This window comes from Venturia canescens, chromosome 9 (genome assembly GCF_019457755.1).
Source record: "Venturia canescens isolate UGA chromosome 9, ASM1945775v1, whole genome shotgun sequence".
In the NCBI taxonomy this organism is placed as follows: domain Eukaryota; kingdom Metazoa; phylum Arthropoda; class Insecta; order Hymenoptera; family Ichneumonidae; genus Venturia; species Venturia canescens.
In genome coordinates, this window is record NC_057429.1 from 20,768,185 (window position 1) to 20,794,798 (window position 26,614).

At 39.5% G+C, this 26,614-nt stretch overlaps 5 protein-coding genes across 11 annotated transcripts; 3 read left to right on the forward strand and 2 right to left on the reverse strand.

The window, feature by feature from the left end:
* Window positions 1-69: 69 nt before the first annotated feature.
* On the reverse strand, window positions 70-12,760 carry ZAP3. The gene is made up of 16 exons (XM_043428291.1): window positions 12,510-12,760; window positions 11,034-11,309; window positions 10,818-10,931; window positions 10,234-10,701; window positions 5,510-10,100; window positions 5,226-5,295; window positions 4,813-4,884; window positions 2,909-3,161; window positions 2,682-2,798; window positions 2,425-2,601; window positions 1,999-2,166; window positions 1,826-1,918; window positions 1,702-1,744; window positions 1,464-1,576; window positions 1,177-1,307; window positions 70-368 (listed from the first exon to the last, which is right to left on the reverse strand). The coding sequence occupies exons 2-16, from the start codon at window positions 11,172-11,174 to the stop codon at window positions 350-352; spliced, it is 6,570 nt and encodes a 2,189-aa protein (XP_043284226.1). The 5' UTR covers window positions 11,175-11,309; window positions 12,510-12,760; the 3' UTR covers window positions 70-349.
* A 1,448-nt stretch (window positions 12,761-14,208) lies between these two features.
* On the forward strand, window positions 14,209-16,243 carry LOC122415858 (ATPase ASNA1 homolog). Its single transcript, XM_043428378.1, has 6 exons — window positions 14,209-14,530; window positions 14,657-14,865; window positions 14,974-15,076; window positions 15,169-15,319; window positions 15,479-15,787; window positions 15,898-16,243. Exons 1-6 carry the CDS (start codon window positions 14,406-14,408, stop codon window positions 16,015-16,017), a joined length of 1,017 nt encoding a protein of 338 aa, XP_043284313.1. The 5' UTR covers window positions 14,209-14,405; the 3' UTR covers window positions 16,018-16,243.
* A 146-nt stretch (window positions 16,244-16,389) lies between these two features.
* On the forward strand, window positions 16,390-19,655 carry LOC122415856 (fukutin-related protein). Of its 2 annotated transcripts, none has more exons than XM_043428376.1 (3): window positions 16,390-17,388; window positions 17,480-17,740; window positions 17,861-19,655. In XM_043428376.1, the coding sequence occupies exons 1-3, from the start codon at window positions 16,921-16,923 to the stop codon at window positions 18,617-18,619; spliced, it is 1,488 nt and encodes a 495-aa protein (XP_043284311.1). In that variant the 5' UTR covers window positions 16,390-16,920; the 3' UTR covers window positions 18,620-19,655. The 2 variants fall into 2 exon arrangements, with proteins under 2 accessions (XP_043284311.1, XP_043284312.1); XM_043428377.1 differs by having other exon boundaries at window positions 17,864-19,655.
* Window positions 19,656-19,658: 3 nt separating this feature from the next.
* Window positions 19,659-23,552, reverse strand: LOC122415855 (dynein intermediate chain 2, ciliary). 2 transcript variants are annotated; one of them, XM_043428374.1, is made up of 14 exons: window positions 23,334-23,552; window positions 23,054-23,142; window positions 22,862-22,981; window positions 22,581-22,782; window positions 22,384-22,479; window positions 22,149-22,306; window positions 21,984-22,067; window positions 21,708-21,894; window positions 21,467-21,628; window positions 21,084-21,334; window positions 20,784-20,961; window positions 20,475-20,706; window positions 20,036-20,269; window positions 19,659-19,891 (listed from the first exon to the last, which is right to left on the reverse strand). In XM_043428374.1, exons 2-14 carry the CDS (start codon window positions 23,108-23,110, stop codon window positions 19,720-19,722), a joined length of 2,133 nt encoding a protein of 710 aa, XP_043284309.1. In that variant the 5' UTR covers window positions 23,111-23,142; window positions 23,334-23,552; the 3' UTR covers window positions 19,659-19,719. The 2 variants fall into 2 exon arrangements, with proteins under 2 accessions (XP_043284309.1, XP_043284310.1); XM_043428375.1 differs by lacking the exons at window positions 22,862-22,981; window positions 23,054-23,142; window positions 23,334-23,552 and having other exon boundaries at window positions 22,384-22,468; window positions 22,581-22,767.
* A 93-nt stretch (window positions 23,553-23,645) lies between these two features.
* Window positions 23,646-25,392, forward strand: LOC122415859 (uncharacterized). 5 transcript variants are annotated; one of them, XM_043428385.1, is made up of 5 exons: window positions 23,646-23,874; window positions 23,967-24,082; window positions 24,214-24,292; window positions 24,380-24,566; window positions 24,746-25,392. In XM_043428385.1, the coding sequence occupies exons 2-5, from the start codon at window positions 24,011-24,013 to the stop codon at window positions 24,948-24,950; spliced, it is 543 nt and encodes a 180-aa protein (XP_043284320.1). In that variant the 5' UTR covers window positions 23,646-23,874; window positions 23,967-24,010; the 3' UTR covers window positions 24,951-25,392. The 5 variants fall into 5 exon arrangements, with proteins under 5 accessions (XP_043284320.1, XP_043284319.1, XP_043284316.1 ...); XM_043428384.1 differs by having other exon boundaries at window positions 23,647-23,874; window positions 23,970-24,082; XM_043428381.1 differs by having other exon boundaries at window positions 23,648-23,878; window positions 24,199-24,292.
* Window positions 25,393-26,614: the final 1,222 nt, after the last annotated feature.

Genomic DNA, 26,614 nt, shown 5'->3' on the forward strand with positions numbered 1-26,614 from the left:
TTGACGTCGTTGATGTTTTTTTTTTTTTTTTATTTTTCAAAATGAAACGTCGGATCGAATATTACGTAGTTACGTTTGATCATTCGTCACAACGAACTATTATTCAAAACTGTGTGTTCATATTTTGAAAAATTCTCATATACAATATAATTACAGTTAATTTGTAAATGTAAAGAAAGGTTCACTCTTTTTTTATTCGGCAAATAACATATTTCTTCTCTAGTTGAGTTTTACGGATCAGCTTCTCTCGGCTGATGAGTTTGATTATTTTTCGAGCGGGGAAGAAGGGAAAATCGTTGGGCGAATAATCTTCGCCGTTTCTTTCTTATTTTATCACGTGAAACTTTCACTAGGAGGGAGGAAAAAACCTGCAATAGAAACGATTATACGAATGTAGAATCGTAGTACCGATGCACGCCGATTTGCAACTACGGTAGGAAATTCGGATATGGGGTGCGTGTGGCGGAATATAAAATTTGTGTCTGCAAAATGCATTATTCACATCGCGCGATTATTACTACTGTTTACTCCACGTGAGTATGAACTGAAAAAATAAATTTGATTTCCGAAGATTTTGAAGGTGCTTCTAAATCGTTTTGCTCTATTTAATCATTAGTTGTTTCTTCTTTTTGATTATAGAGTAATTCAATTTAGTGTCAAACATAATAACAAAATGCGAATTAGAATACGTCTTTGAAAAAAACAAAGGTTTTTAAAAAGTCGTGAAGACGAAGAAAAAATATAATATTGTACGCCGTTTCGAATTCACGTAAAATTCGTCACTAATAAATCGCGAAAGCTTTAAAATCGATGAAAAATAATAATCATTCGAACTGTGATTGAAAAACGGATAATTTTCCGTTACCTATTTTGAATAAATTTGAATTATCGAATTAAATTTAAACTCAAGGATCCAATATTCATGTGACTGGAATTCTAATTGTGGAGCCATGGAAATTAACACCAGTTTGTGGTCATCGTCATTTACGAAGCTTCCGATAAAAGGAAAAAAAATTGATTACGCTGATTTTTCTGCGTTCGTATAACGTGTGATAAATTTTAAATCATGATTGTGTTGTTGCAATTGTTATTTTTGTTCGTAGCTTTGTCATCTCATGCTCGTACTACGAAAAGCTTTGCCTCGATTTTCTATGGAGTAACTTTGGTCATATGTACTTGGTTCGCGTGAGGGCGCTACCGCCATTAGTTGGATCCATCATTCGGTCCCAGTTCGTTTGACCAACCACGAATCCGACCGCCCGCATTTTTTCCTGCTCTTTTCGCTCTTCTAAATCGGCCCATCGAACCTTTACAGTTGAAAATAATAGAATCGTGTGTTACAAACTTGATATATCACGAAAAACTTCCAATTATTTCAAGTGAAAAAAGCCCTCGCAATTCATCGATATTTTGTCATTGCTTCCAATTTCCACCTCCGAATGAAAAAAAAAAGCAATACTTACTCTACGTTTTCCCGAAGTGTCATCCGTATTATAATCCTCCGCTACTTGAAGAAAATCTTCCATTGTCTGTGGTTTGCCATCATTTTTCCTCTTGGCTAAACCATCCAAACGATCTGTTGACACCAATCAATGATTTAATGATGGATGCGTTAATCGTTCTCAACGATTTATAAAATGCCTAGTTTCGTTTCGGAAATCTTTACGATATTAAAATTCAATTGAAACGCGATTGAATTACCTAGTTTATCTTCGGCTTCCATTATCTCCCACTTGCTAACGCCCTGTAATGACATATTTTTTGTTGTTAACTGTGAGATAAAAATTGATGGTAGCGAAGAAATTTTCAAGGTAAAATGATTTACCGCTGAAGCCTGCGGATCTTCTTGACTGTCCTGGCTGTCGTCGTTTCCTGAAGTCGACTCTGGTTGCACTTCTTGGCTGTCTTCCATATGTACCTGGAACGACAGAAAATATTTTTATAAACACACCTTAAATATAATCTCAAATAGATCATCAAGTGATGGTTAGCACGCACCTCTTCAATCGCCTCTTCCTGTAGCATCGAAGTAACGTCCAATTTTTGATGATAACTCGGTGTGGGTTCAAAGTAATCGACGATTCTGTTGATCTCCTCCTCGGTACGGTTATGAATATTTCTCTTGAGACAGACTTGCACATCCATTTCCATTTCACAAACGTAAACCTTAAATCAAAATCGAATATAAATTTTTTTTCTGTATATCAAAGAAATATTTTTATTCGTACTTATTTAAGTTAACTATTTATAACTCGAGAATCAATGACTGATTCCAAAGGATTTCATCAGGGAAAAAACTCATTGAATTTTATGTATAAGCACAAAAAATTGAACTACGCGCGAGACAATTGGAGAAGTTTCAAATCGGAGTTAAGTATGAAAAGCATGGAAATTTGCTGCTCAATTCTTCACTCGAAAACTCACCCGGAAGCCTTTAGTTTTTGCGAAACTCCACATTTCCTCGTAGTCCGAAATTTTCTCGTTGATGGAATCGAGAATGATAAAGTTGAAGAAACCATCGGTGATATTTTTTTTAAACGCTTTGACTAGTGATGTTATGTAACTGGGCTCCATTGCTTCTTCGTATTCGTATACCATATCCTGTTTTACAATGTTGAGGTTGAGATTGATTATATTTACTTTTTATGACAAGCACAATAATTTAGCCATTTTATTCGAACCTTTGTCGTCGTTTTTTTCCCGTTGCCATCTTCGCTCTCGATTTCCTTTTCTGTGAGGAAGTAATCGTCGAGACTCAGTATCCTTGGAGCAGAACCGCCCTGTTCTACTTCTTTATCCTGCAACAAGGCACCGAATGACAATAGATAATTTTTCTAAAACTGCTATTAAATTATTTTATATAAATATGTATATAAATCTAAGTAGTTCCAACACTGCACTCCTTTACCTTGATTAACTTGGCAACGAATGACTTGCCACTCCCTGGTGGACCTCGTAAAATCACAACAATCTTAGGCGGCCTGTTTTGCCTTCCCGGTAGACACAATAAATCATCGATCATGGTGAAATTAGGAGTTTTCGGCAACTCCATAGTGACTGGAGGATCGACCGTTTGTGGTGGAGCAGCCTCGACGGCTTGCGAGACTTCTGGAATTTGTTTAAGCACCGCGGGCTCGTCATCGTCAGCTTTGTGTTTGTTGCTGCAACAAAGTGGTTACCCATTGATACACCGAATTCTCTTAATACAATATTTGCATAACCTTGTTTTTTTGCAGCATTATCAAAATAGGCATATCATCGAGGTGAAATAATTGAACTATTTTGTTTATTATTGTGTTACTATAAATGAAATCGTACGAGTGACGTAAAATACATTATGTGTATGCGTCAAATTTAATTTCTACAATACTGATTAATTATGTGGAAGCTGTAGTAATAAATAACATTCAATCAAATATTTATTCACTAACGGGATTCGAGATTTTTTGTCGTTTCGATCTGACGAGTGTTTGTGCAAAAAATAGGGATAATTGCAAAGGTAAATAAAAAGTGCCCAAATTATTTACCGTTAGCAAAAACAAAGGCGCAAATATTACTACTGTGCCCGTATCACAATATTATCCCTGTTATGGAACTTTTTCAACGAATCGCACTTGTATCGTCAGTCACGCGTACGAAAGAAAAAGAAATAAAAAAAAATTATGATTGAGAAAAGAGCATTTTCATTTTCCTGAATGATGATACGTTCTCACTCTCGTTCACGCTAATCAAATTTTCGGCTACTTCGATTAAAAAGTTTGCGCAGATTCGAGTCCACCCTCTGTAAATCCTTGGACATAAGAAAAGTGTCTCATGGATTTTGAAGTCAACGGTTCACGATTCGCGCGACTTTTTCTTCGATATTAATTTAATCATAGAATATTTTATATACATTCTAGCCTCAATCGTCCAATAATTTGACGTCGGATATCATCCGAAAAAATTAACGGGTGAATGACAATCCACACTTGTGGTTTGCTTTTTGGAGCGAACTTTTAAAAGAGGATTCTCGTTATAATTTATTGAAAAATTTCTCATATACGTAAGGACGCATATCAGAAAAAAATTGTTTTTATATGTCAGATCCCTGCGAAGATTAAAAATCACGATATTCGGTCATTTGAAATCGTTTCAAAAGAAAAACAATCAAATTGTTTCAACGTGTGCATACAGTATTTAAAAAAAAGGACCATACGATCCATAGTCGTTGATTTTCAACGACGATTAAAGTGATTGAGACATGGATGGATTCATTCATAATGGTTAATTGTACCATTAATTCACACAATTGAGTAAATGAGCGCTATTGAATTGGTTCTCGAATACAACACGGTCATACGAGAATTGTAACAAACAAACAACGATAAATATCGCTGACGATATAAATGCAACGACGATAAATCTCAATGGCACGATTAGCTTTTAAGTGCATTTGCGCGCTTTGCGCAGCAATAGCATATCAAGTTTGTTGGCCAAATTCATTTTCAGTGTCATTGTAATACCAAACTACCATGAAGTATTCATTTTGAAAAAAGCTGAGCCAAAATATTTCATAAAACTTGGTTGAAACGTTTCCTTGAGTGGGCAAATTGAAAGCGGACAATCGGTTCGAATGCCTATTGTTTTGGGGCTATATTTGGAAGCTTTGTTCCTTCGAGACATGGGCACCATATGATTTTTATTTTAAGGGTAGTGGAAAAATTTACGTGTACTCAGTGCACAATTTGAGGGACATTGTTTTCTCTATTTAATTTCTTATAGAGTCAATTGATCGTTTGAAGACGATTGTTTTTATATGTGAAAGTGTCGTACCTGTTGTCTGGGAATGTAGACTCATCTGGTTTCTTCGCCGAGCTCTCCGAATCGGCAACATTTCCTTTAGATCTATCGAAACCGAAAGTTTTCAAACATTCGAAAAATACCCATACATTTCATGGAATAATACAGAAATTTTTTTTTTCAAGTTTCGAGAAATTCAATCGAATCATTTGAAAAGACAGGCGTTCGTTGAAGTGAAAAAAAAACGAAAAAAAATAGAGCGACGGACTGCGTAGAACATGAATAAAAAAAAAAAAATGACAGAGATTCGCGAGACTTCGCTATTTTTTGTCACGTTTTTTTTTTTTTTTATTCGCGATCTGCAGTTGGCTCCCCATTTAAATTTTTCAATTTCATCGAGTCCTTCCAAAAGGTCAAACAAAATTCGTGTTATTATTGATTATTACCTTTCATCGTCTTTCTTATTTTCTTTGATCGTCTCCTTTCTTATTTTCTCGGGCCTCTCGCGGGTCCTGTCTGTTTACAGGAAAATAATTAATGAAATTATGTTATTTGATTGGTGGGGAAGAAACCATGATTAAATCCAATCGGAACTCTATTTCCAACAATATTAACAATATAGTATATAAAAAGGGAGGGAAAATTAAAAAGAATAAAGCAAATGCTACGAAATTCTAAAACATTTTATCCATTTGCATAAAATACGCGTGAAAATTGACAAAGGGATTACCTTTGCTCCTGCTTCTTCGGTGCTGAGTTCGATCTTCGCGTTGTTTGTTCAAAGTGCGTTCCCATTCGCGATCGCGCTCGTTACGTCCTCGTTCTCTGCTGTCTCTCTGAGCTCCCTTATGTTCCCTATCTCTGTAATTGTCAATTTCTCTATCTCTCCTGGCTCTGTCATTTCTATTGATCGGTGGTCGACGATCGTGATCGGAGGATCGTCGATCATTTTGCATTCGGTCGCGTTCTCCCCAATAATGTGGACGCGCATCTACGCGCGTATTTCGCTGTTCGATGCCGCGTTTTAACGCCCTCATATCGGCTTCATAGACCCTCATGCGATCAGTATATTCCCTCAAATTTTGTTCATTCTCGATCCAATTACGGAAATCTCTTTTGCAATAAATCTCATGATCAGATACGACGGGTTTCAATCTACCGTGATCGTAATCATAGGATTGTGAGGGTGTTACGTAATCATGTACTATAACACGAGGTGCATGACCATAATCGATCATGTTACCTGGTAAATGCTCGGCAGTCATATCATCGGGTTTGCCCGTGCCATGGTTATAATTGTATTGTTTTTCGACGCAAAAATCTTTAGGACCTTCGATTCTGTTGATCTCGTTTGAACGTCTCGAGGTAAAGTTGGATCCACCAGGACGAATGTTTTCGTTGTTAACGGGACCTCGGGACGGCTCTTCGAAAGGGAGGCCGCCGCCAATGCGGTCCGGCTTATCTATATTTTGTATCATGCCATCAGCACCGAACGGAGGTAGACTTCTTCCGTGATTTCCCGGTCCCGACTGGTTTCGATCTTTATCCATTGTTATTTGGTCGCCCGGCCGCGTTTCCGGTGCTTTCGATAAGTTTGGAGGTCCGGGACGCTGATCCGAGTCACCGAATTGATTCCTACCGAAGGCATCTCTCCAGTCTGGTCCGCGTGCAGTATTCGCTCCAGGCGCAGGACCTCGATCCATCATGCTGCGTTCTTCGCCGCGCTGTTCCTCATCGGGTTTTCTAAATGCAGGGGGCAGGTCACCCCACCGATGCGTATTGGGCTCGTTGCCCTTATGAGCGGGCATGTCACCCATGGGGTTCATTGGTTTGTCAAATTTGAAAGACATGAGCGATGGAATACCCGCTGCAGGATTGTCCGAGTGGCCACGAGGGCCAAACGTATTCGATCCGAAAGGAGGGTTGTCGGGGAATGGTGAATTATTTGTGTCGAAAGGTCCAAATGGTCTGTTCAATGGGCCACAAGGACCGAAGGAACTCGAGGCACCCCGAGGTCCGAATGATCGATCGTTAAGATTTCGCGGTCCAAAATCGCTCGGTCCACGCGGCCCGAAGTCACCACCAGGACCTCGGAGTCCGAAAACACCATCGGGACCGCGGGGCCCAAAGTCGCCACCTGGACCTCGGGGCCCAAAGTCACCACCAGGACCTCGAGGCCCAAAGTCTCCACCAGGACCTCGAGGCCCGAAATCGCCAACGGGACCTCGGGGCCCAAAGTCGCCACCAGGACCTCGAGGCCCGAAATCGCCACCAGGACCTCGAGGCCCAAAATCGCCACCAGGAGCGCGGAACCCGAAATCACTACCGGGTGGTCCTCGGGGCCCGAAATCACCGCTAGGACCTCGAGGCCCGAAATTACCACCAGGACCTCGGGGCCCGAAATCTCCCCCAGGACCCCGGGATCCAAAGTCACCACCAGGACCCCGGGGCCCGAAGTTACCACCAGGACCTCGTGGCCCGAATGGTCCTCTTGGTTCAAAGGAATCGGGATGCGGATCACGAGTACCATCGCCAAAGCGATGCGAACCAAATGATTCGAGTGGAGGTCTCATATTGTCAGCCGGACCAGCACGGCCGCCCATATCTCTGGATCCAAACGAGGTTGCGTCTCGCGATTGGTTATGCATAGGAGAAGGTCCAAATGGAGCGTCGAAATCGATTTTTCGGGCGTTGTCACTGTGTGGCCCTCGCTCAGAGGGCTCGTTCATATTCTCCCCTTCGTTTGACTTCCAGTTTTCTTCAGGATCTTTCATTGCTGGTCCCAAGTTTGGCAATTCCGGAGGTGGCTCCATGTTCAAATCTTCAGGTTTTGGATCATTTTCACCCATGAATGGTAAATCATCAGGCTTCTTATCAGTTACTATTGCCTGATCTTTGGACTCTTCGTTATCGGCTCTCGAAGGCAGTTCGGAATTCGGCGTAGGCTGACGGTCATCCTTAGACGCATCCTTCGGTGAAGTTTCAATCGCTGCTGTTTCTTCTTCGCCTTTTTCAACCTGTTTCTCTCCCAGTGTCTCGTTGAAATCATCGTTAGCGAACTCCGCCTCTATCCACGATGGCACTTGAAGCGGTGGAATACTCTTGAGATTAGGATCTTCGTTTGATCTAATGGAATCAGATTGAAGCTTATTTTCCTGTGAATCGCTTTTTTCATTGCGGGTGTCCATCGGTTTCATAGGAGGATCTTCTCGCGTAGGAGGTTTCGGTGCTCCTTCAAACTGCTCCGTGCCCGCGTCTTGTTTATCGGATAATCCATAATTGTCGCGTTGCTGCTTGTTCTGAGAGTTATCTTCGAATTCTCTTTCTGTTCCTCTCTGTTCGAAATCATTGCCCGGCCGGAGCTGGGAATTGCCAGAGTTTTTGGCACCGTGATCAGGCCCCGCGTCTTCTTGAGCAAGAAACTCATTAGCCGGTGGGCCAAAATCTCGGAAATCACGATAATTGAACTCTCCCGAATCACGAGGTGCAAACTCATTACCTCGAGGTCTAAAATTGCCTGATCCACGAGGGGCAAATTCGCCTCCGGACCCTCGAAAATTGAAATTGGAATTATTAGCCGGACGATTGTCACGGGAAGACTCGAAGTTGCTTACGTTGGAAGCACTGGTACCAAATGTTGAACCTCTCGGTCCGGAATTCATATCTTTACCGAAGCCCAACGAGCTCCTTGACAAGAATGGTGAATCGCCGGTCAACTTCCTAAAACTTTCGCTGAGAGATGTGCTCGAACTAAAGCTTTTAGTAGAATCGAGGAAACTACTGAAATTCGAAGGCTTGAATACGTCCATCGCGGCTCGACGTTTGTCCATGAGTTTCTGGAGTTCCGGTGGCATGTCATTGGCAGGAGTGAACTGATTGGATTTACCATAATTACGAAAGTTGGAATTACCAGAATCGCGACTATTGTCCCGAGAATCAAACCGATCCGGAGCTGGACGATTGAATTTATCATTCAACGAGCCGCCGAAGTTATTATTGCCAGAGCGATCGCCGCACATACCGAAACGATCACCGGACATGCCACCGAACTGATCATTACGGGAGCGAAATTGATCATTGTCAGAATTAAATTGATCATTAGCGGAAGGGAATCGATCCATATTTGAACTAAAGCTATCCTTGTTAGGACCGAAATGATCGTTGCTTGAATTGAAACGATCGTTTCGCATATTAAATCGATCACTGTTTCCTCCAAAGCGATCAGGATTGAAACTATCGCGATCCGAACTGCCGCGATTGTTTCCAAAAGCATCGGGCTGCTTCTCGTTGTTGCGAATAAATCGATTGCCGCTCTGCTGGTCATTGTCGAACGACGATCCGAACGAATCACCGGAAGGTCGAAACTCATTGCCGGAACGTCCAGCGGGACCGAAGTCTCGTGCACAATTGTCTTGTCTGTTGTCGGGTCCGTCGCGCCCGGTAGAAATCATCCCACCTAAATTACTAGGAGGTGGTCCGCTGAATCGATTTGTGTCAAAGTTGAATCGATTTGTATCGTTCGACGCACTCATGGAATCCTTGTACTGAGCTCCGGGCACGGGCTCCGGGAATGATCTCTGTTCACCTTCCGACCCGAACGGTCGTATTGTTTGATCCTGAAAGTTTCCGGCTCTATGTCCCGAATTGGAATCTCCTAGCTGTTGTTGATTGGACGATCCGAAACCGGGTGGAGGCTGAGAGAAGTTTGGTCCACCGCCGGACATATTAGGCGGCATGCTGGGGCCGGAAAAATTTTGAGTCGCTCCCATTGCTCCGGGAGGTGGCTGATTAAAGTTGGTCGGAGGTTGAACAAAGTTGGGAGGTTGACTGAAATTCGGCATTGGCATCGTCGTTGGCAAAGGATTTGTTGCAAGTTGCGGAACACTTTGTGGTTGTTGGAAATTCGGAACGTAATTCATCATGTTTGTTCCAGCGGTGTACTGCGCGGCCCACTGTTGGGCCGCCCATGCAGCTGGATTCATGCTCGGCGGAATCGGTAAAGGTTGTGCAGCGGGAGCGGCTGGTTGTGTCACCGGAGCCTGCGCTTGTTCTTGGGAACCTTCGTTTTTACCTGTCAGTCCGAGGGTCTTTCCAATCCCTAGCAAATTATTGATGAGTCCTTGATTTTCCGTGTTCGTCAAAAGGTTCAAAATCTTATCATCACCGACGACCGTCGACTTTTTGTTCTCCTTCTCCTTTTCCGCTTCTGCTTTAGCCGCAGCTATTTTTTGTTGTTCGCGCTTTCGACGCATTTGTTCCCGGCGTTCAATCAATTTTGCCCTCCATGATGTCCATTTCGCTTCGTACTGCTTGTACTGAGCCTATAAATGAATGAAAACGCTTGATATTCGGCAGGTTTTTCTATTCGACTTGTAATTTAATCAGATATTTTTCAGTATTATCAAATTTACGAAACGACGAGTATCAGATGTACAAATATTTGTGTTCACCCACCTTATCAGGATGATTAGCATTTTGTAGCTTCCATTTGTTGAACTGTTCTTCCCATTGTTTAAACTGGGCGTCGAATGTTTTCTCAGCTTCGGTCAGTTCCTCGTCATCGACTTTTATTTTTTTCGCACTAACTGACTCTACGGTAGAATTCGCGGTACGTTTGCCACTCGATGTGTTATCGGTAGATGAATTTTTTCGCGAACTATCAGGTGGCAAAGGTGGTTGGCCAGGTGGTAAAGGCGGATTGGTGGATTTATTCGAAGGGAAGAGGGGAAGATTATTCTGATGCGGTGGCGGCGGTACACCGGGGTAACCGAATGAGCTGCTCTCGGGTGGTAAAGGGGGCTTAGCGGAAGTGTCCTCTTTGGGAAGCGGGGGCGGCTGTGCCGTCGACGGTAACGTCGTAGTTGCCGGTAATTGCCCTGACAAGTTTGGAAAACCTTGCATCTGCTTCATCGTCTCTTGATACTGAAACCGAAACAGTATACTTCCCATTTGCCGCTTATCTTTCCAATTTTTCATCAATTCAGAGGGAGATACTTTTTTTGTTCTTTTTTTTTTATTTTTTCGACTATCTCCACTACCTTTTCTCCATATTGAGCTTGCCATTGTTGATATTGTTGTTGCCAGGTCTGCCATTGAGCCCAATTTTGCTGCTGAGCCGCTGCCCATTGTTCCGCTGTGTATCCGTTTGGTGCCTGAGTCGTTTGATCAATCATTCATTCAGGTCAATGAACTATATCAGATTTTCCCAGCCCGTTATTCCCTTCTATTCGGAGTTGTGAAGTAGCGATACTCACCGGCTGATTATAGTACTGCATGAACGACTGCATGACAGCCATGGGATCTGCTCCAGGAGCAGCATAGCCGATCGGCGGCTGAGGCATTGGAGCCGTGACGGTAGAAGTCGCGGGTAATTGCCATTGGTTCCAGTTTTGCATTTTTTTTCGTGTTTGTTCTTTCAACTCGATTTATAGCTTTTTCAATTTTTTTATCCACTACGACCAGCTAGCAATAATCGCATTGGCTAGCGCTCGACGAGGGTTTTTTCAAGGGCTGCCTCATCCATGACTATGCTGGTTTTGGTTCACAAAAATTTTCTGTTACTATTGTCAATCAGAATGTAAATATACAGGGAAAGAATTTTGTATGAAGAATTACTATGGTCACGCGGCAATATAGAACCATCTTGTCTCTAGTAATACATTGCAATGCCAACATAGTATTTTTTTTGAAAAATTTCATTGGCTGCTTATATATAATTTGATACATAACATATTAACCATTCCATATCATAGAAATCATTCAATATTTTTTCAGTTGCGAGCAAGAAAGTCACAAGTTTTACAAACTTCCATAACTTTCTTCCATGAAACAAGACAAAAAGTATGCTGCCAGTCTAGTGATGATGATTTTGAAATGTTATTTTGAAATAAGATTTGTATTATTAATTGGTTTCCCATAATCATTATTTTATAATATCATTGCGTCATCAAAATTTTGTGGGACATAAAAATTTGTTACCAGTTTGGGCATCGAATCAGGTATTCAAAGTAAATTATATCAATAGAACTTTTCAGGGTGCAATTTGAGTGGAAATGCACATTGCGGTAGAAGTGCATCATATATATGATATAGCTACAATAGTTTATAGACACAAATCTTATATAAATATTCTTAGATATCCCAGTCGACAATGTACCAAGTGACAATGTAATAATTTAAAGGTCGCATGAACAAAAGTCCAATTTTGCCTATGTACTCAATGCCTCAGCATTCGGTGTCCAACAAAAATATCCTTTTTTCGTTTGCCTTTAAATAATATAACAGCGATGACGAACAACCGCTAATTCCAAGATAAAAAAATTATCTCTAAATATGACACGAGAAATTTGAGGATCAAGCCATTTCCGCGTGAACATGTTTATATATATATATATACAGATATATGAATATAAATATATTTAGCAACGAGTTTTGGCATTATTAAATCGATAGGATACTTCCTTCCGAGTATCGCAACAAAAACGACGGACCAACAAAAAATGCTGCGAAAAACCATTCCACGGAAAACGCAGTGCGGAATTATTGATTTTTTATTTTTTTTTAATAAAATGTTTTGCGGGTCCAAATTGAAATACGATATTGGTTAATCCACAGAAATAAGAAACAAAAGAAACGTTTCACCGGCTTAGAGGAGCCGAGAAAAAAAAAGGTAAATCATTGCAATTGTCGCATTAATTAACGAGTAGTAAGCTGTTTTCGGGTTAACTTACGTCTCGAGTACGCGCTGAGGGATTACGGTGCACTTAATCGTATATCCTGAAATAACAGGAAAAATAAAGAAAAAACGGATCAACACTTTTTCGGCGTACGATGCGCGAGCGTTAAGTCGGAATCTAATTAGAACAGCGATCAACGAAGGAAGCGCACAACTCGCTCCTCGCGACGGAAAAATACTCGCCTTTCGTGAGACAAAATCTTAATAATCTGAAAATGGCCAATGACGCCAGTGCAATCCGAACAGTAGCGTCGCCGCTCCTTCCTGCTGCTGTCTGCTGAACTTCTATGCGCCGGTACAGCTAGGTACAGAGTTTATTAACGAGAATAAAAATATAATATTTTATAAATTTATGAAAGTTAAATTTTCTATTCAAAAATCTTTTCTATTTATACGAATAACAAATAACAATGAATAACGAATTGAATATTTAATACAATCAGGTAGAGTCGGTAACTTACTCGTTGCTTCCTACTTTACCGTTCAATTTTATTCCATAACCTCTGTAATACGATGGCGACATTACTATTTATTCTTCTTCGATTTTCCTTGTTTCGTACTAAAATTCGTAACCGACAAACGATTGTGCTTCGATTAGGTTTAAACATTATATCTGAAAATTGAAAAAATATATATAAATAAACAGGTTAACTTCTCATAGATTTTTGTTTTTGATCCTTTTGTCAAAGAAATTTCCAACAAACATCTATTTTAATTGGACAATCACCAACAATAGTCCAACAAACGTTTAAAACTCATAAAAGTCAGAAATATTAAGTCTATTGGCCAAGTTCACGGAGGTTCATGGAGACATACCGTGATTTTGGAGTCGTCTTTTTCTTTCTCCCTCTACACAACTTTTCAGTACCGGGCTCTTGTCGTTCTATCAGAGAACATAGATTTACATGGAACAACAGGCCATATGGGCGCATTTGGCTGGGGTCCGCTTAGTACTGACCCCGGCCACCGTGGCGCTGTTCAATATACGTGAGCACGCATACACTGACGCTGGGGTCATAGCGCGCGCTTTCTCACACCCAAGCGTTCAGCTATGCTTGGGGTACTATTGCCCTCTTGCTCGCACCCATAAGTTATGGACCCCACGCTTGGGGTCTCAATGCTGTTAAAACATTTAACATGTTGCAGTCATTTTTTTGCATAAAAAATCAAAAACAATAATTCAACCATTCAACAAATTCAATTGAATTTGTTTAGTTTCGACTATAATTAAAAAAAAAACTGTCTTTGATGGAAAAAAAAACACGACCAATCTGGATTTGAACTACTATCTCCAACCTTATGAGAGCGACATCGAACCACTATACCATATAAACTTCTGATCCCTAAGCGGCAGAAAATGCTACTGGCTTATCCGGGCCGCTTAATATGTTGAAGTTTTATGAAATAGTAACTGTGGTCGCAAGAGCTATAGTTATCAATATAATTTCCAAATATTCATAAATATCATTAAAAAAAAAATTAGGGCAAAAAAAATTTCTTTCAACATGAGTATATGAACCGGTAATCTCTCGGATGCTATGGCTTCCTTAGCAGCGATATATAAGAGGGGGGCGGTCAACTGACGCTTTGAATGTGTGAAACACATGGATACGTCGCTGCGCGCTCTACAGCCCATGAGTGGAACTACAGTTTCCATGCCAAAAGCTAACATGGGCCCTGTTGTTCCATGTAAATCTATGTTCTCTGGTTCTATCCTTTTGTCGCTTTATGTATTTCTGTCAGTGAATCGCGAATTTTTTAGAGGTTCGTTCTGGAAAATTGATTTATTTGTAAACTGTTTAACTCCAGTAGAAAGTTTATTACACGCAACAGCGATAAATATTTGTCGTAGATTTTTAATGGTATTAAGAGGATCGCTGATATTTAAAAAATGAATGTCAATCCGAACGATGAGTTCGAACAGTTGGAACCTTCGGTCAAGAACGTGATAACGCAAAAATCATTGAAATGGATATTCGTTGGTGGAAAAGGCGGTGTTGGGAAAACCACATGCAGGTTATTTGAAAATAATCTCAATGTTTTGCTGTTGAAAGATGATCGAATATATTGAAAATTATTGAAATATTGAATTACCTACGAATCATTAAAAATGTTTAAACTGGTAATTACTTTTTCGGTCAGCTGTTCGTTGGCCATTCAATTGGCAAAGGTTCGTGACAACGTTCTCATCATTTCTACTGATCCAGCACACAATATTTCCGATGCTTTTGACCAAAAATTCAGTAAAGTACCGACCAAAGTCCAGGGCTTTGAAAATCTCTTTGCAATGGAAATAGATCCCAATGCAGGAGTTACTGAACTGCCGGAAGAATACTTTGAAAATGAATCTGGTAAATGACTCATTCTGTTGTAAATATACTCGTGAATGAATGATTCTCGAAAGTTCTTTCTACCGCATCTCAGGAGTTTTAGGCATAAAAAGAAAAAATTCTTTACAGTTCTAGGTGGCGAAGCAATACGCGTGAGTCGCAATGTCATGCAAGAAATTGTTGGTGCATTTCCTGGCATAGACGAAGCAATGAGTTATGCAGAAGTTATGAAGTATGTTTGGTTGATGAATTTAGTTTGAAAATATTCTATTTATTAGAGGTAGAAATAGTTATCAAAATGGTTGGTTCTTACTTGCTTTACAGGCTTGTCAAAGGCATGAATTTCTCAGTAGTTGTATTCGACACGGCACCAACGGGTCACACCTTGAGGCTACTGTCGTTTCCTCAGGTCGTTGAGAAGGGTCTTGGAAAATTAATGAGACTAAAATCAAAAATCAGTCCTCTGATATCACAGGTGAAGTCACAAAAATGATAAGGCATACAATTATCTTTACTGAAAAATGAACCAACAAAAATAGTGATGTGTTATTATTTCTGGTGTTTACGTTCGTTTTAATTGACTGTAAGCTCAAAGATTAGTGGTCATAAATAATTTATTTATTTAATTTTTCAGTTGAGTTCTCTACTGGGCAGAAACGATTTCAATGTTGATGAATTCTCAAACAAGATGGAAGAGATGCTCGACGTCATAAGACAGGTCAATCAACAGTTCCGAGATCCCGAGCAAACGACTTTTGTTTGTGTTTGCATAGCCGAATTCCTGTCGCTCTATGAGACTGAGCGATTGGTACAAGAATTGACAAAGTGTGGAATCGATACTCACAACATTATTGTGAATCAACTGTTATTCATGAAAGACGGTGACGCACCTTGCAGACTTTGCTTGGCTAGGCACAAAGTTCAGGAAAAGTATTTGGATCAGGTAAAACTTCTGTTGAAGTAATCATTTGCCATAATTTTTTATTTCTTTTTAATATCCATTGAATGGTTGTGTTAGTTTCGAAATTTCACTCAAATTTTCTTATCTTCAAGATCATGGATCTGTACGAGGACTTCCATGTGACGAAACTACCGCTACTCGAACGCGAGGTTCGTGGAGTTCAGCACGTTAGAGAGTTTTCCGAAAATCTCGTCAAGCCTTATGCGCCTTAGAGGCGCTATTTCCTAACAACGAATCGACAAAAATATGAAAATTTTAAAAATAGACAAGGAAAAGAGAAAAAAGCAATGAGAACACAACCCCGAATTAAGTGTGCAGCTCGTTGACTCGAGGTTCGCGTAGGGCTCTGATCGGAACGCTGTGAAATTTGTATAAAAATTACATTCTTTTAACATATAACTTGGCTTGGGAGAGTTGTAATAAACGAATTCTGCTACACTCTTGTTACTTTTCATTTTCATCGCTTTCAAAGATATTTCAGAGCTCTTTATTTTCCAATATAATGCGCCTTTTGGTAATCGTTTTCGAAAATACATTAAGATATTGCTTGTACCTGCGATTTTGTACGTGTCATCATTATTGTGTGACTACTGTAAGAGCGTTTATAGGAAATTTTTCCTGTGCGTCCCCCTTTTTCCTTTTGTTTGACAAGTAAAAATAGATAAATCAAAATGTCTATAAAGAGTTTTCTTTTTGTAAAAAAATTAATTGAAATCTTTCCATATATCTTCTATTATTTGAGTCATTCATACTATGTAATACGATGGTACAGAGTGAAAAAATATTGATGATGAAAAAAATGAATGATTGAACATGAATAAAAAAATTGGAGCGATGAAAATGAAATCTGAATTGATTCGGCATGGAACGACTCGTGAATCTACGTGTATCGTAGACCCTTCGAGAGTCAGGAGATGCGCGCGCGCACAAACGTAGCACATTATCTGGGGGATGAATAAAAATGGTGGTTGCTGTCGAGCGTGATTGACCGAAGGGTTGGAAAGTAGAAATATAAATAAGAGTAGTCTGATAAAGGGGAGAGAAGAAGAGTTCGTGATAGAAAAAGGGTGATGGAAAAGAGTGTACAATGAAAAACGAAAAGGTGACATAAAACAATGCGAGTTAAGCTCGTACGAATTTCATTAATTCTCGCACTTGTTGGTAACATTATTGTATGGCACAAAATATGGTGGTTTTACACGTTGAATCGTGCCGGCACAGAAAAAAGGGCAGGTTCAAGTACGAGCACTCAAACTCCAACGAAACTTCATCGACGCTTGTCTAAACTGGTTACAATTGTCATACGACAATTTGAGACTTTCGAGAACGATGTCACCTCCACCGTCGATTCCGTGCTTAATTCATTTCCCACAATGCCCATACTGATAGTATGCAACGAATTGCCTTATCCACCGCTTGAATTAAATTTCTCCAATGACAGCCTCCGTAACGTCAAACTGGTTAATCTTCAAACTGATTTTAACAAATCTTTTGAAGAACGTAATCCACTATTTTACGTTAGAACAAAATTCGTCATGTTTTTGCCTGATGCTACAAGGCTCTCGACCAAACAAGTCATGCAGGTGAGCGGAAATTTCGTAAAAAATGATCAAACGATTTTTCATTGCCAATTATATGAATAAATGAATGCAATTTTTATTATTTTCAATATAGGAAACGGTGAACGGTGCTACGCGACATGGTGCGGTAACAGTCCCAATCGGTAAAAGCCAATTGACCTGTTATAATCTTAAGCTACGCGTCAAAGAATGGAGCCTGCGTTTTGTAAATATTCCAGCGGGGACTGAATGCGATTCAGTCGTTGGACGACACGTAACGATGATGGAATCCAAAATATTGAGAAAATTGTCCGATCCGTTTCTTCTTCCGTTCACGGATTCGCTTTACCTTCAGACCATAGCAGTGGGCGTTAAAGTACGACCATTTTATACGAGTGTCGATTCGTACACTACTTTTTCATAGCATCGGACCAATCTTCTATTCGAAAGAAATGTAGTACGAGCGAAAAATGAATAACGCTGTTTCTGTTCCCAGCAGGTTTACATCCTGAAAAATTATCAATTCAATGAGGGAAAACCATTGTTCCGTAGTCAACAGGCTCAGTGGAAGATCCAACAACTACATTCGAAGCGCGAGAGGGCAATGTTCGAAAAGTTTGGAATAAAAAAAGTAACGAGAGCAGGAAACAGCGTCGAGTGGTACGGCTGTTCGAGAGAGACGCCGCGGTGTTTTGGTTCTGTGATAAACGGCATACCATCTTATCTTCATCAAAATCGTTATACGCCACCGTGTTGTTTAGCTGGTTTGAGAAAAGTCGCCCATCACGTTTTCGAAAAGCTCGAAGAATTCGGAATTCGTTTTTGGCTCGAGGGAAGTTCTTTGCTCGGTGCGATGAGAAACGGTGATTTACTACCTTGGGACCATCAAATCGACATCGGCGTTAATCGTGATGATCTTGATCGATCCCCTTGGCTGGTAAAAGCTCGAAACAAACCGATAATCGATCACCATGGCTTCGTGTGGGAAAAAGCTACCGAAGGCCAATTTTTCAAAGTTCAGTACTCCAAAGTAAATCGTCTTCACGTTAATATCCTGCCATTTTATTCAAAAAATGGCACCATGACCAGGGACTCGTGGTTTTTAAAAAATTGCGATTTTCCCGAACAATTTTTGCATCCCATGTCGAGTATTGAATTCGCTGGTAGGCAAGTGCCTAGTCCTAATAATATTAGAGACTTTTTGGAAATCAAGTATTACACCGGTGTTATTGAAAATCCTCAAATACCTCGTTAAATTTATGATTTTTTGGATTTTCAATTTTTAATTGGTTCTAAATTGCACAAATTCATTTTAATTACAATCTTAGCTGTTTGAATATATTTTTTTATATTTCAAACTATTATCATGGCTACATCGTCGACATTTCATTTTTCTTTCGTATAGATCATTACGTATTTCTTTCATATTGATCGAAAAAGGTGCTTTGTTGATGAACTAGTAGCTTCATCAATCGATGAATGCATTATTATTTTTTTGCCGAAGGAATAACTAGTCTTAAGCAATTTCGTTTTCCTCACAAGGGATTGAGAGAGTGATTAAGTGATAAACGAATATAATATGGCTGGAAGAAGAACGACATTACAAGACGTTAGACAAACACGGTGCCAAAAAATGTTCACTAATTCGTATTTTCGCTTTCTCCTCTATCGCTTGTTTGCAAGCAGTCGAAGTGAATTGCTCTTATTGCTATAAAATAGTTCGTTGCTACAATTCAATGAGTTAACAAAAACAACAAAAAACTTTTCTAGATGGGACTAGAATTTACTATTTTGTATCTTGAACGTAGTTTTTAGGTGTTAGACTTTATTCTATTTTTGTATTAAATCCAGACTTTGTAACTCGCTGAAGATAAAGTTACGTCTGATAGTATTATCGAGACCAAAATGATGTAAAATTATGATTCGTCATGGCAAACATTGCTGGATAACTAGGGGATTGTGTCATTTTTCATTACTCATTGGATGTTCAGAAACTCATTGTTCAAACTATCTGTGCCAATATTATTCTCATTAAGCAATTTCAAGACTCATAATATACGGTTATAGGATTGAAAGGAAAAGGGAAAGAATCAGTTGACAAATTTGTTGAAAATCATTTAAAAAACGATACTGAATTTTTTAGAGTTATTAACTAATTTTAATTGAATAAACCCTAAAATGATGGAAGAAAGAGTAATTTTGCCCACTTGATAGGAAATGTGTCTTTCAAAAGGAGAATTTGTGGTGTAAGTGAAATACAATAAAAAATTCTTCCGTGCTGTTGCAAAAAATTGTATGGGCGATCTCCGGATGTTTCTTCTTTACTGTTTTATTTTATACATTCATTCGGAGTGATTAAAGTCTGGCGTCTTTGGGCGGTACAAGTACGGGTGGTTCGCGTACAAAACTCAACAATTTCTCGAGTTTCATAGTTTCAAGCTCGGTTTCAGAAAGATGCAGTTGCTTTTTCGTGGGCTTTACCTTTACTCGTAAATTCGGCGAGAGCTTGAGACTATTCACGGTGCCCCTGTGAAACGAGTTTGATATTCGGAAGGAGATATCAATATCAATGAATGAAAAATCAAAAAGCTTGAACGACTTATCAATTTATAAGGGGCAATGTAAAATAAGGGATTTGAAAAAAAATTACAATAAAAATTACTCGACTTACTTGTCATCGCCTACAATGATAAATGGAAGAACATCGTTGAAAGCTAATCTCGTCAGCTTACTTCGTCTCTTGCTGACAACAGGTTGACTGCAGATCGATCGATATTTATTGACATTTAGATCGAAAACTGACACTTTGCCATCGTTCGATACACAAGCCAATACTGTCGAACTGTACGGTGCCCATTGTACATCACCAATTGGGACACCGAGATCAAACATGAAGAGAGGTTCCCTAAAAGCAGTATTCTATGATATTTTCCTCAATTTACCCATTTCTATTAACAGCGGTGAACGAACGTGTGTGTTTCCATCAACACTTTTAATATTCATCGTAATTATTGATAATATGATAATAAAGAATCACTTTTGATGGCAATAAATGACAGTCAATTTTTTTGTTTCTTTTTTAGCATTCGAATGCAGTCGACGAAACTCACAGATTGTTATCCTCCCATATTTTGATTCTCCAATCACCCGAACAGCTCGCGAATATACTCGAATTGTATTTATTGAAAACAATTCGATACACAGGCATATTGTGAGCCTCGTTGTAGGTTTTCATATAAACGCTGCTGTACGCCGTGTTACATTTATAGATTGTTCCTTCTTCGGTGCCAACGAGAAATATGTCGTTGTCCTTGGGATGAAATGCCAAACACGTGCCACAGCCTTATTTAGTTTTTGGTTGAATTCATTATAATTTGAGCAGTATTCTCGGGTCAAATTCATCAGACTTTAAAGATTACCTTTAAGGGTGATCAGTGTACCATCGGGTCCAGGAATCGGTGGTCGATCGAGAAAAAGTGTCATCACGGTCGTCAGACCCAATTCGTTTTGGTTGAGCACCCAATGATTTATTTTGCCGTCGATGCTTACACTGAAAAATGTCAAATTACCCTCCTCGGTATCCGGTGCCCATCGTATCTGCCCGATTTCATTATTTCATGAAAATTTTTTTTTTTTTTTTTTTTTTTTTTTTTCACTCGACGAAACTTTACAGCTTGGCTCTCATCGAACTTTCATAAATTAGGAGACGTTTCGTTTACCTCCCAGACAATGCCTCCGTGTTTCTGCTCAACGTCGTTACTTTTATATTGCGGTACCGCAGGCGGTAACATGATATTATAAACTGCAACGCTACCCTCCATTGTCCCAATTACGAGGAGATGAGGATGTTGTTTGCTAAAATCGAGGCACATCACTGGAGATTCCGTTGGACATATCCATTCCGGATATGAAGGGTTTTTGAGACTGAATAGACAAACAACCCCAGTTTTAACGGGACTGTGAAACGACACTGTGCGAAAATCATTCGTAATTAGGCTTCTGTCAAGTGAATTCATTCGATTAAAAATTTTATTGACTGAAGGAAATAATGATTTTTTGACTATTTTAAAAATACAGAAAATCAATCGTCAATCGAACTAACTTGTGCCGAAAGAAACGGCGAAAAGATCGTAATAACGACTGTTGAAGCACATGTCAGTTACGTCGTGTTTTTTCGTTTTCTCATATTGGAATTTCCATAAGGGAAGAAGCGAGCCCTCGCCGTCTTTGAATTCATCACTCGGATCGTTCCAATATCTGTAGTCTGAGAAAAATGTGCAGTTTTATCCTCATGAAATAATGATTTTTCTTAAAATCGAGCTCCTTTTGAAAAGCTTGCGGACCTTGGGATATTTCGTCAAATATATTTTGATTGACCATTCGTTCGAGTGTTTTTGCAGCTTGTAACATCCTCTGCGTTACCGCGACAGCCTCGATCTGAGCTTTTTTTTTTAAATCGTCCTTTCTCGTTTGGGCTGCCGGTAGTTTTCTTTCTTTTTCCTTTTCACGTTGTTGCTGAGCGTAATCTTCCTGAACGGGGAGTTTTCAGGAGCAAATAATTTCCAAAGTTATTTTAACTACATCAAGTTTTTCCATTTGAGCAAATGAAAATATTTTACTTGATACTCGTCGAAGATGATCCATTGGAGAACGTGAGAATTGAATGTTGCAGTAGGGGGAGGGGCGGTTTGAGTGCTCATGTCCTAAAACAATATCCCTCATAAAAAGTTTCGTGCTCTTCATTTGTAACGAAACACGGTTAATAGACCATGAAAAACACTTACCCGAACGACATTGCCATAAGTGAGAGCTGCCCGCTCGCAAAAGTTGAATTGGTTCGGTATCTTTTTCGGTTTTTTCATCACAACCTCGTCTTCTTGCTCGACAGTTTCGTCGGCTGCCAAATCTGCTTGTTTCGCAGCATCCTCGCCGCCTTCTTCCTCTTTAATTACATTTCAAACGAACGATCATTCGAAGCTTTGTCCATTCCCCGAACATAAGAAACTCTTTTTTATTTACCTCCTTCTTCACCCTCTTCTTCCTCTTCGCCATTCTCCTTCTCTTCGTCCGGTTGTTTTTCCCGAGACTGGGTTTGCGTCTCGTCCTGAAAATCGGCTATCATTTTGTTCCAAAATTCACCAATTAATGGATATTCAAAATGAATTTTTGACTTTTTTCAAGAAAAAAAGAAGTGCACGAATGAAACCATCATTTACCAACGAATCCTCCAGCAATTTGAAGCTTCGCTTCCTCCGATTCTCGATGCAACAAGGTTCCAGGAACATTCAACAGTGTTACAAGATGTGGCGGATTCGGCAGTTTGATAAATTCACGATCCTTCCATGACCACTCAACCAGAGAATCGGGAATTCTCGGATTGTGGACCGTCAACACTCGGGCTATTTCTTCTTGTAATTCCTGGATAAATATTCAACGAAAAATTACAATAATATTGCGCAGTACTCGAGAGTGGCATTCGGTAATTCGTAAAACGTACGTCATCCTTCAATTGGAGCTGATCATCGGGTTTGAGTAAAACTTTTCCTTTCATCCATTCCATCTCTCCTGCACCAAGGTCGACTCTGGATGAGCGACTTTTCGCAACGAGACTGGATTGCTAATAACCCATACAATCGAAATGAAAAATATATTTATCAGATATTGAAAAGCGGTTGAAAGTGGTACATACGTCTTTGCTGGCATCCGATAATTTGGAGGCATTTTTTTTGGCTCCTGAATGAGGCATATTCGAGCCTAGTTATTTTCGAGTCGCGTTCTCTAATCGGTTGATTGATAAAATAAAAAAATGAGAAATTCGGACTTTGCGCACCAGTGGATAAGAGACATTTTTGTTGGTTACACGTCAGTAGAGTGTCTATTTTGTTTCAAAGCTGTTGTTGTTTAGAAGGTTGTGTTGCGAGTTGCGAATTCCACGTTGTTGATTATAAAATTGACAGGGCTTGTGTTACCTTGGAAACGAGACTCGTCGTTGATTGATTTCTATGAAAGAAATTATGATCTCCGATGAAATCATTATCGAGGCGAAGAAAATTTTTTTGTTCCTATTTTTTATCATTGTTAAATCGTTAAATCTTCGACATAAAAAAATATTCGAGTAGCAGAGACTCTGAGGACGGAATAGAATTTCCCATCGGTAGATTAGAATTTCCCCCGCGTTAAGGTGGATTCGTTGTCGGCGACGAGGAAATCAATACTTGGGAGTTTCAGCCCTAGTATACGCGGCGGCTTTTCTCGTACACGGTGATAGTGCATGTGACTGCAGTCTGTCGCAAACGGCCACACCGTCAACACCGTTATTATATCAATAAAGTCCAGAAATTTGAGTGTTATAAACAAACGAAATGTTGCCTAATATCAGCACCAATCGGATCAATTGAGAGACTCGACAGAAAATGACTCCGATTCTCGTCTCAGTCTTCCCGAATCGTGGAAAACAAATCAATAAGACTCTCATGGTGATGTCACCATTTCAACAAGTTGTCCAATATTGTACGTGAGTTTTCTTCGTTTTCATTCTTGCATTTATTCTTCATTCAATAAATACGTCATTTATTCACATTGCTCTTGCTTTTTCCGGCCAGTAGATTTATCGATCGGAGAAACTTGAGAATAATCGAGTGACAGAATGGAGGATAGTGGAATAGACAGCGACCCGAAAACCGTCAACAACGTCGAAGATGAACGTTCGTCTTTTATGGTAAAGTAAAAGCCATTGATCCTCATAATCTATGAAATTTCTTTATATAATTATGTTTATTGAAAAAAAAAAAAAAAAAAAAAAAAATTGCAATATAACGTTCGAACTTTCGACAGACTTCCAATTTCCAGCCAAGTGATAGCAGCTGTAGCAGCAGCCAGACGCACAATTCCGAACGGAGCACTACGAAGCAGCTACAAAAAAAATTAGGTAAAATTTATAAGGAATTTTATGGAGCACGGATTTTCAATGAAAAAAAGCAAATGACTCAATGTTGTTTTTATTTTGTTGAAACAGAAGCACGCATCGAACAGGCCAAACGCATTCAACGAAGTTCCGAGTATATAAAACTGCCAAATAACGATAAAAGTAGCGCAGTTACGACCAATACGACTGGCTTGATTCCTATAAAAAGATTACCAATTCCTCGTAAAAATAACGAGCATCATCCCCTCGTAGAGTACTGGCATAGCGATAGCGAGAGGTAAAAAGTTTCTATTCAGGGACATCAAGTTTTATTCTGCAAAGTGATAATTTTATTGTACGCATATACAATTCGAAATATCGAATGATGCAAAAATCGACGAAGCTCGTCCCACTTTTCCGTCTTCGATATCACGGTGGCAAGAAAATCCTTAACAATTCATTCAATGACATTTTCAGTGAAGATGAATCGACTCTTTTTCCAATATCAAGAGGAAAAGAATCAACGAAGCACAAACAAGATTTGACTGATACTTTCAGTATCGAAGAACTGAGCGAAGGAAGTGAGGATTCGTTACATCTCGGTCCAGCTAAAACTGCCGGTCCTCACACTCGAACTTATACTCCAACCGGTTGTTTCTCGTGTCGTTGTCAAATATTGTGAAGTTCTCAGACATTTATAAATGACAAGATAATATTATTGCGATTATAAACCGCCTTCAGAATTCTATATTTATTAAATGAAAAGCGGCATATATTTCATTGAGTCGAATCCATTTGACGAAACTATGTGTCGAAGAACTCTTCAAAAGTGACAACATTCGAAAACGGTATAAAAATTCAAAAACCATTACTTTCAATAGAATCATTGATCGGTAAACTATTCGGTATTTCAAGTAAATGAAAATATACATGTTCATCGTGCAAAAATCAGTCTTCCTTATTTCATTTGATGATAACATAAAGGGGATTCGGTTTCCAAAATCGTGTAACGATATCCCAAAAATACGAAGATATTAATTTCCATACGATTGTGAATCAAGTATATTTATTCTATTATAATGATGTTATGCCAAAGAATTAATAAAGCTCGTATTGAGATCACACTTTGTGTTGAAATTGCTGGAAAGTAAGTTTCAATCTCAAAATATTTTATAATCTCTCGATAACCCATTAGCCATATCCAGTTTCGAATAATTATCCGTACAAATCATATTGTTGCTTCGTGGAACGAGTGCTGAGAGTCATTAGACAATGTGTCAGTGGTTTGAGTGAAAATGCGGTTGGACATTGAGTAGAATGAAACTTCAATGGTCAGACTGGTAAAAGGAGTGATTTTAAGAATGTAAAAATCTCATTGTTTTCTCATGTCACTGATTTTCGAATAGAATTTTGTGTTCATAAAACGATCACAAACTAATCGATACCACCAATATTTTAATGGATTTCAATGTTTTCCAATGAGGCAAGTTGAATCGAAGATATATGAGAAAGAAGACGATGCATCAATGTAAAGTTGAATTTGGTCAACAGATTTTCATACGGAAGGGCCACACTAAATATACCCATAGCGAATACTTGCCGAAGACATTGTTGCAAATTTCGTCTATCAACGTCTCGAATAATTAGTGTTGTGATAAAATAGAGAATGGTGAAAATTTATAATATTTGAAATAATGAGGCATTTACGAAAATTCACTTCCGATTGCAACCGTTCGGAGGCGCCCTCGGTCCTGTTCCACGGATGGGGTTCGGCACAGAAGGAGGCGGTGGGGAGGTTAAAAAGAATCAGTAGAGGGGTAGGTTTAGGTGAGTGTCGGAAGGCGGGGCGCGCGTACTCCGTAGCGTTATGAGGATGATGTTCCTAGAGGAATGATGGAGAGAGGGAGAGAGGGAAAGAGACTGAGAAAAGAGAATAAGTAGAAGAGAATAGAGAGAGAAAAATCCAGTGTGAGGCCGGCTGCCAGCCGCCCAACCTCGCTTGATGGCTTTTTCCTCGCTCGATCGCAATTAATGGTCAACCGGTTAATGAGAGAAAAATTTAAAGACGGAAAGAGAAGAATTTCCGATGAGATTTTCGAGTATCGACGACAAGAGAAAAATCAACGTTAGGCCTCCCAAAAAAAGAAGAAGCGATAGAATGAAAAAAAGTTATATCCTCGGCGCGGAATATTTTCTGACAGGAAAGCTCAAAGGGCATGATTTTTCGACACGTTAGAGAGAGAGAAGGGGGCGAGAGAGGGTAATGTTGATCGATGAGAGGAATCCTTCGGAGGACTTGTTCAGAATCGTAGCAAGTTTCGTCGAGGCGTTCAGTGATAAATCAAA

Bases quoted from the DNA above. Each gene is read 5' to 3' on its own strand.
- LOC122415858 (XM_043428378.1), top strand. From the start codon at position 14,406: ATGAATGTCAATCCGAACGATGAGTTCGAACAGTTGGAACCTTCGGTC. The intron at 14,866-14,973 runs GTAAATGACTCA...AATTCTTTACAG, and splicing joins ATACTTTGAAAATGAATCTG to TTCTAGGTGGCGAAGCAATA. The intron at 15,077-15,168 runs GTATGTTTGGTT...CTTGCTTTACAG, and splicing joins AGTTATGCAGAAGTTATGAA to GCTTGTCAAAGGCATGAATT.
- LOC122415859 (XM_043428381.1), top strand. From the start codon at position 24,011: ATGGAGGATAGTGGAATAGACAGCGACCCGAAAACCGTCAACAACGTC. The intron at 24,083-24,198 runs GTAAAGTAAAAG...AACTTTCGACAG, and splicing joins ATGAACGTTCGTCTTTTATG to ACTTCCAATTTCCAGCCAAG. The intron at 24,567-24,745 runs GTAAAAAGTTTC...TGACATTTTCAG, and splicing joins TGGCATAGCGATAGCGAGAG to TGAAGATGAATCGACTCTTT.
- LOC122415855 (XM_043428374.1), bottom strand. From the start codon at position 23,110: ATGCCTCATTCAGGAGCCAAAAAAAATGCCTCCAAATTATCGGATGCC. The intron at 22,307-22,383 runs GTAAATAAAAAA...ATGTAATTAAAG, and splicing joins AGAAGAGGGTGAAGAAGGAG to AGGAAGAAGGCGGCGAGGAT. The intron at 21,895-21,983 runs GTAAAATATTTT...CTCCCCGTTCAG, and splicing joins TCATCTTCGACGAGTATCAA to GAAGATTACGCTCAGCAACA.
- ZAP3 (XM_043428291.1), bottom strand. From the start codon at position 11,174: ATGCAAAACTGGAACCAATGGCAATTACCCGCGACTTCTACCGTCACG. The intron at 10,932-11,033 runs GTGAGTATCGCT...CAAACGACTCAG, and splicing joins TGCAGTACTATAATCAGCCG to GCACCAAACGGATACACAGC. The intron at 2,602-2,681 runs GTTCGAATAAAA...ATTGTAAAACAG, and splicing joins GGAAAAAAACGACGACAAAG to GATATGGTATACGAATACGA.
- LOC122415856 (XM_043428376.1), top strand. From the start codon at position 16,921: ATGCGAGTTAAGCTCGTACGAATTTCATTAATTCTCGCACTTGTTGGT. The intron at 17,389-17,479 runs GTGAGCGGAAAT...TTTTCAATATAG, and splicing joins CGACCAAACAAGTCATGCAG to GAAACGGTGAACGGTGCTAC. The intron at 17,741-17,860 runs GTACGACCATTT...TTCTGTTCCCAG, and splicing joins CCATAGCAGTGGGCGTTAAA to CAGGTTTACATCCTGAAAAA.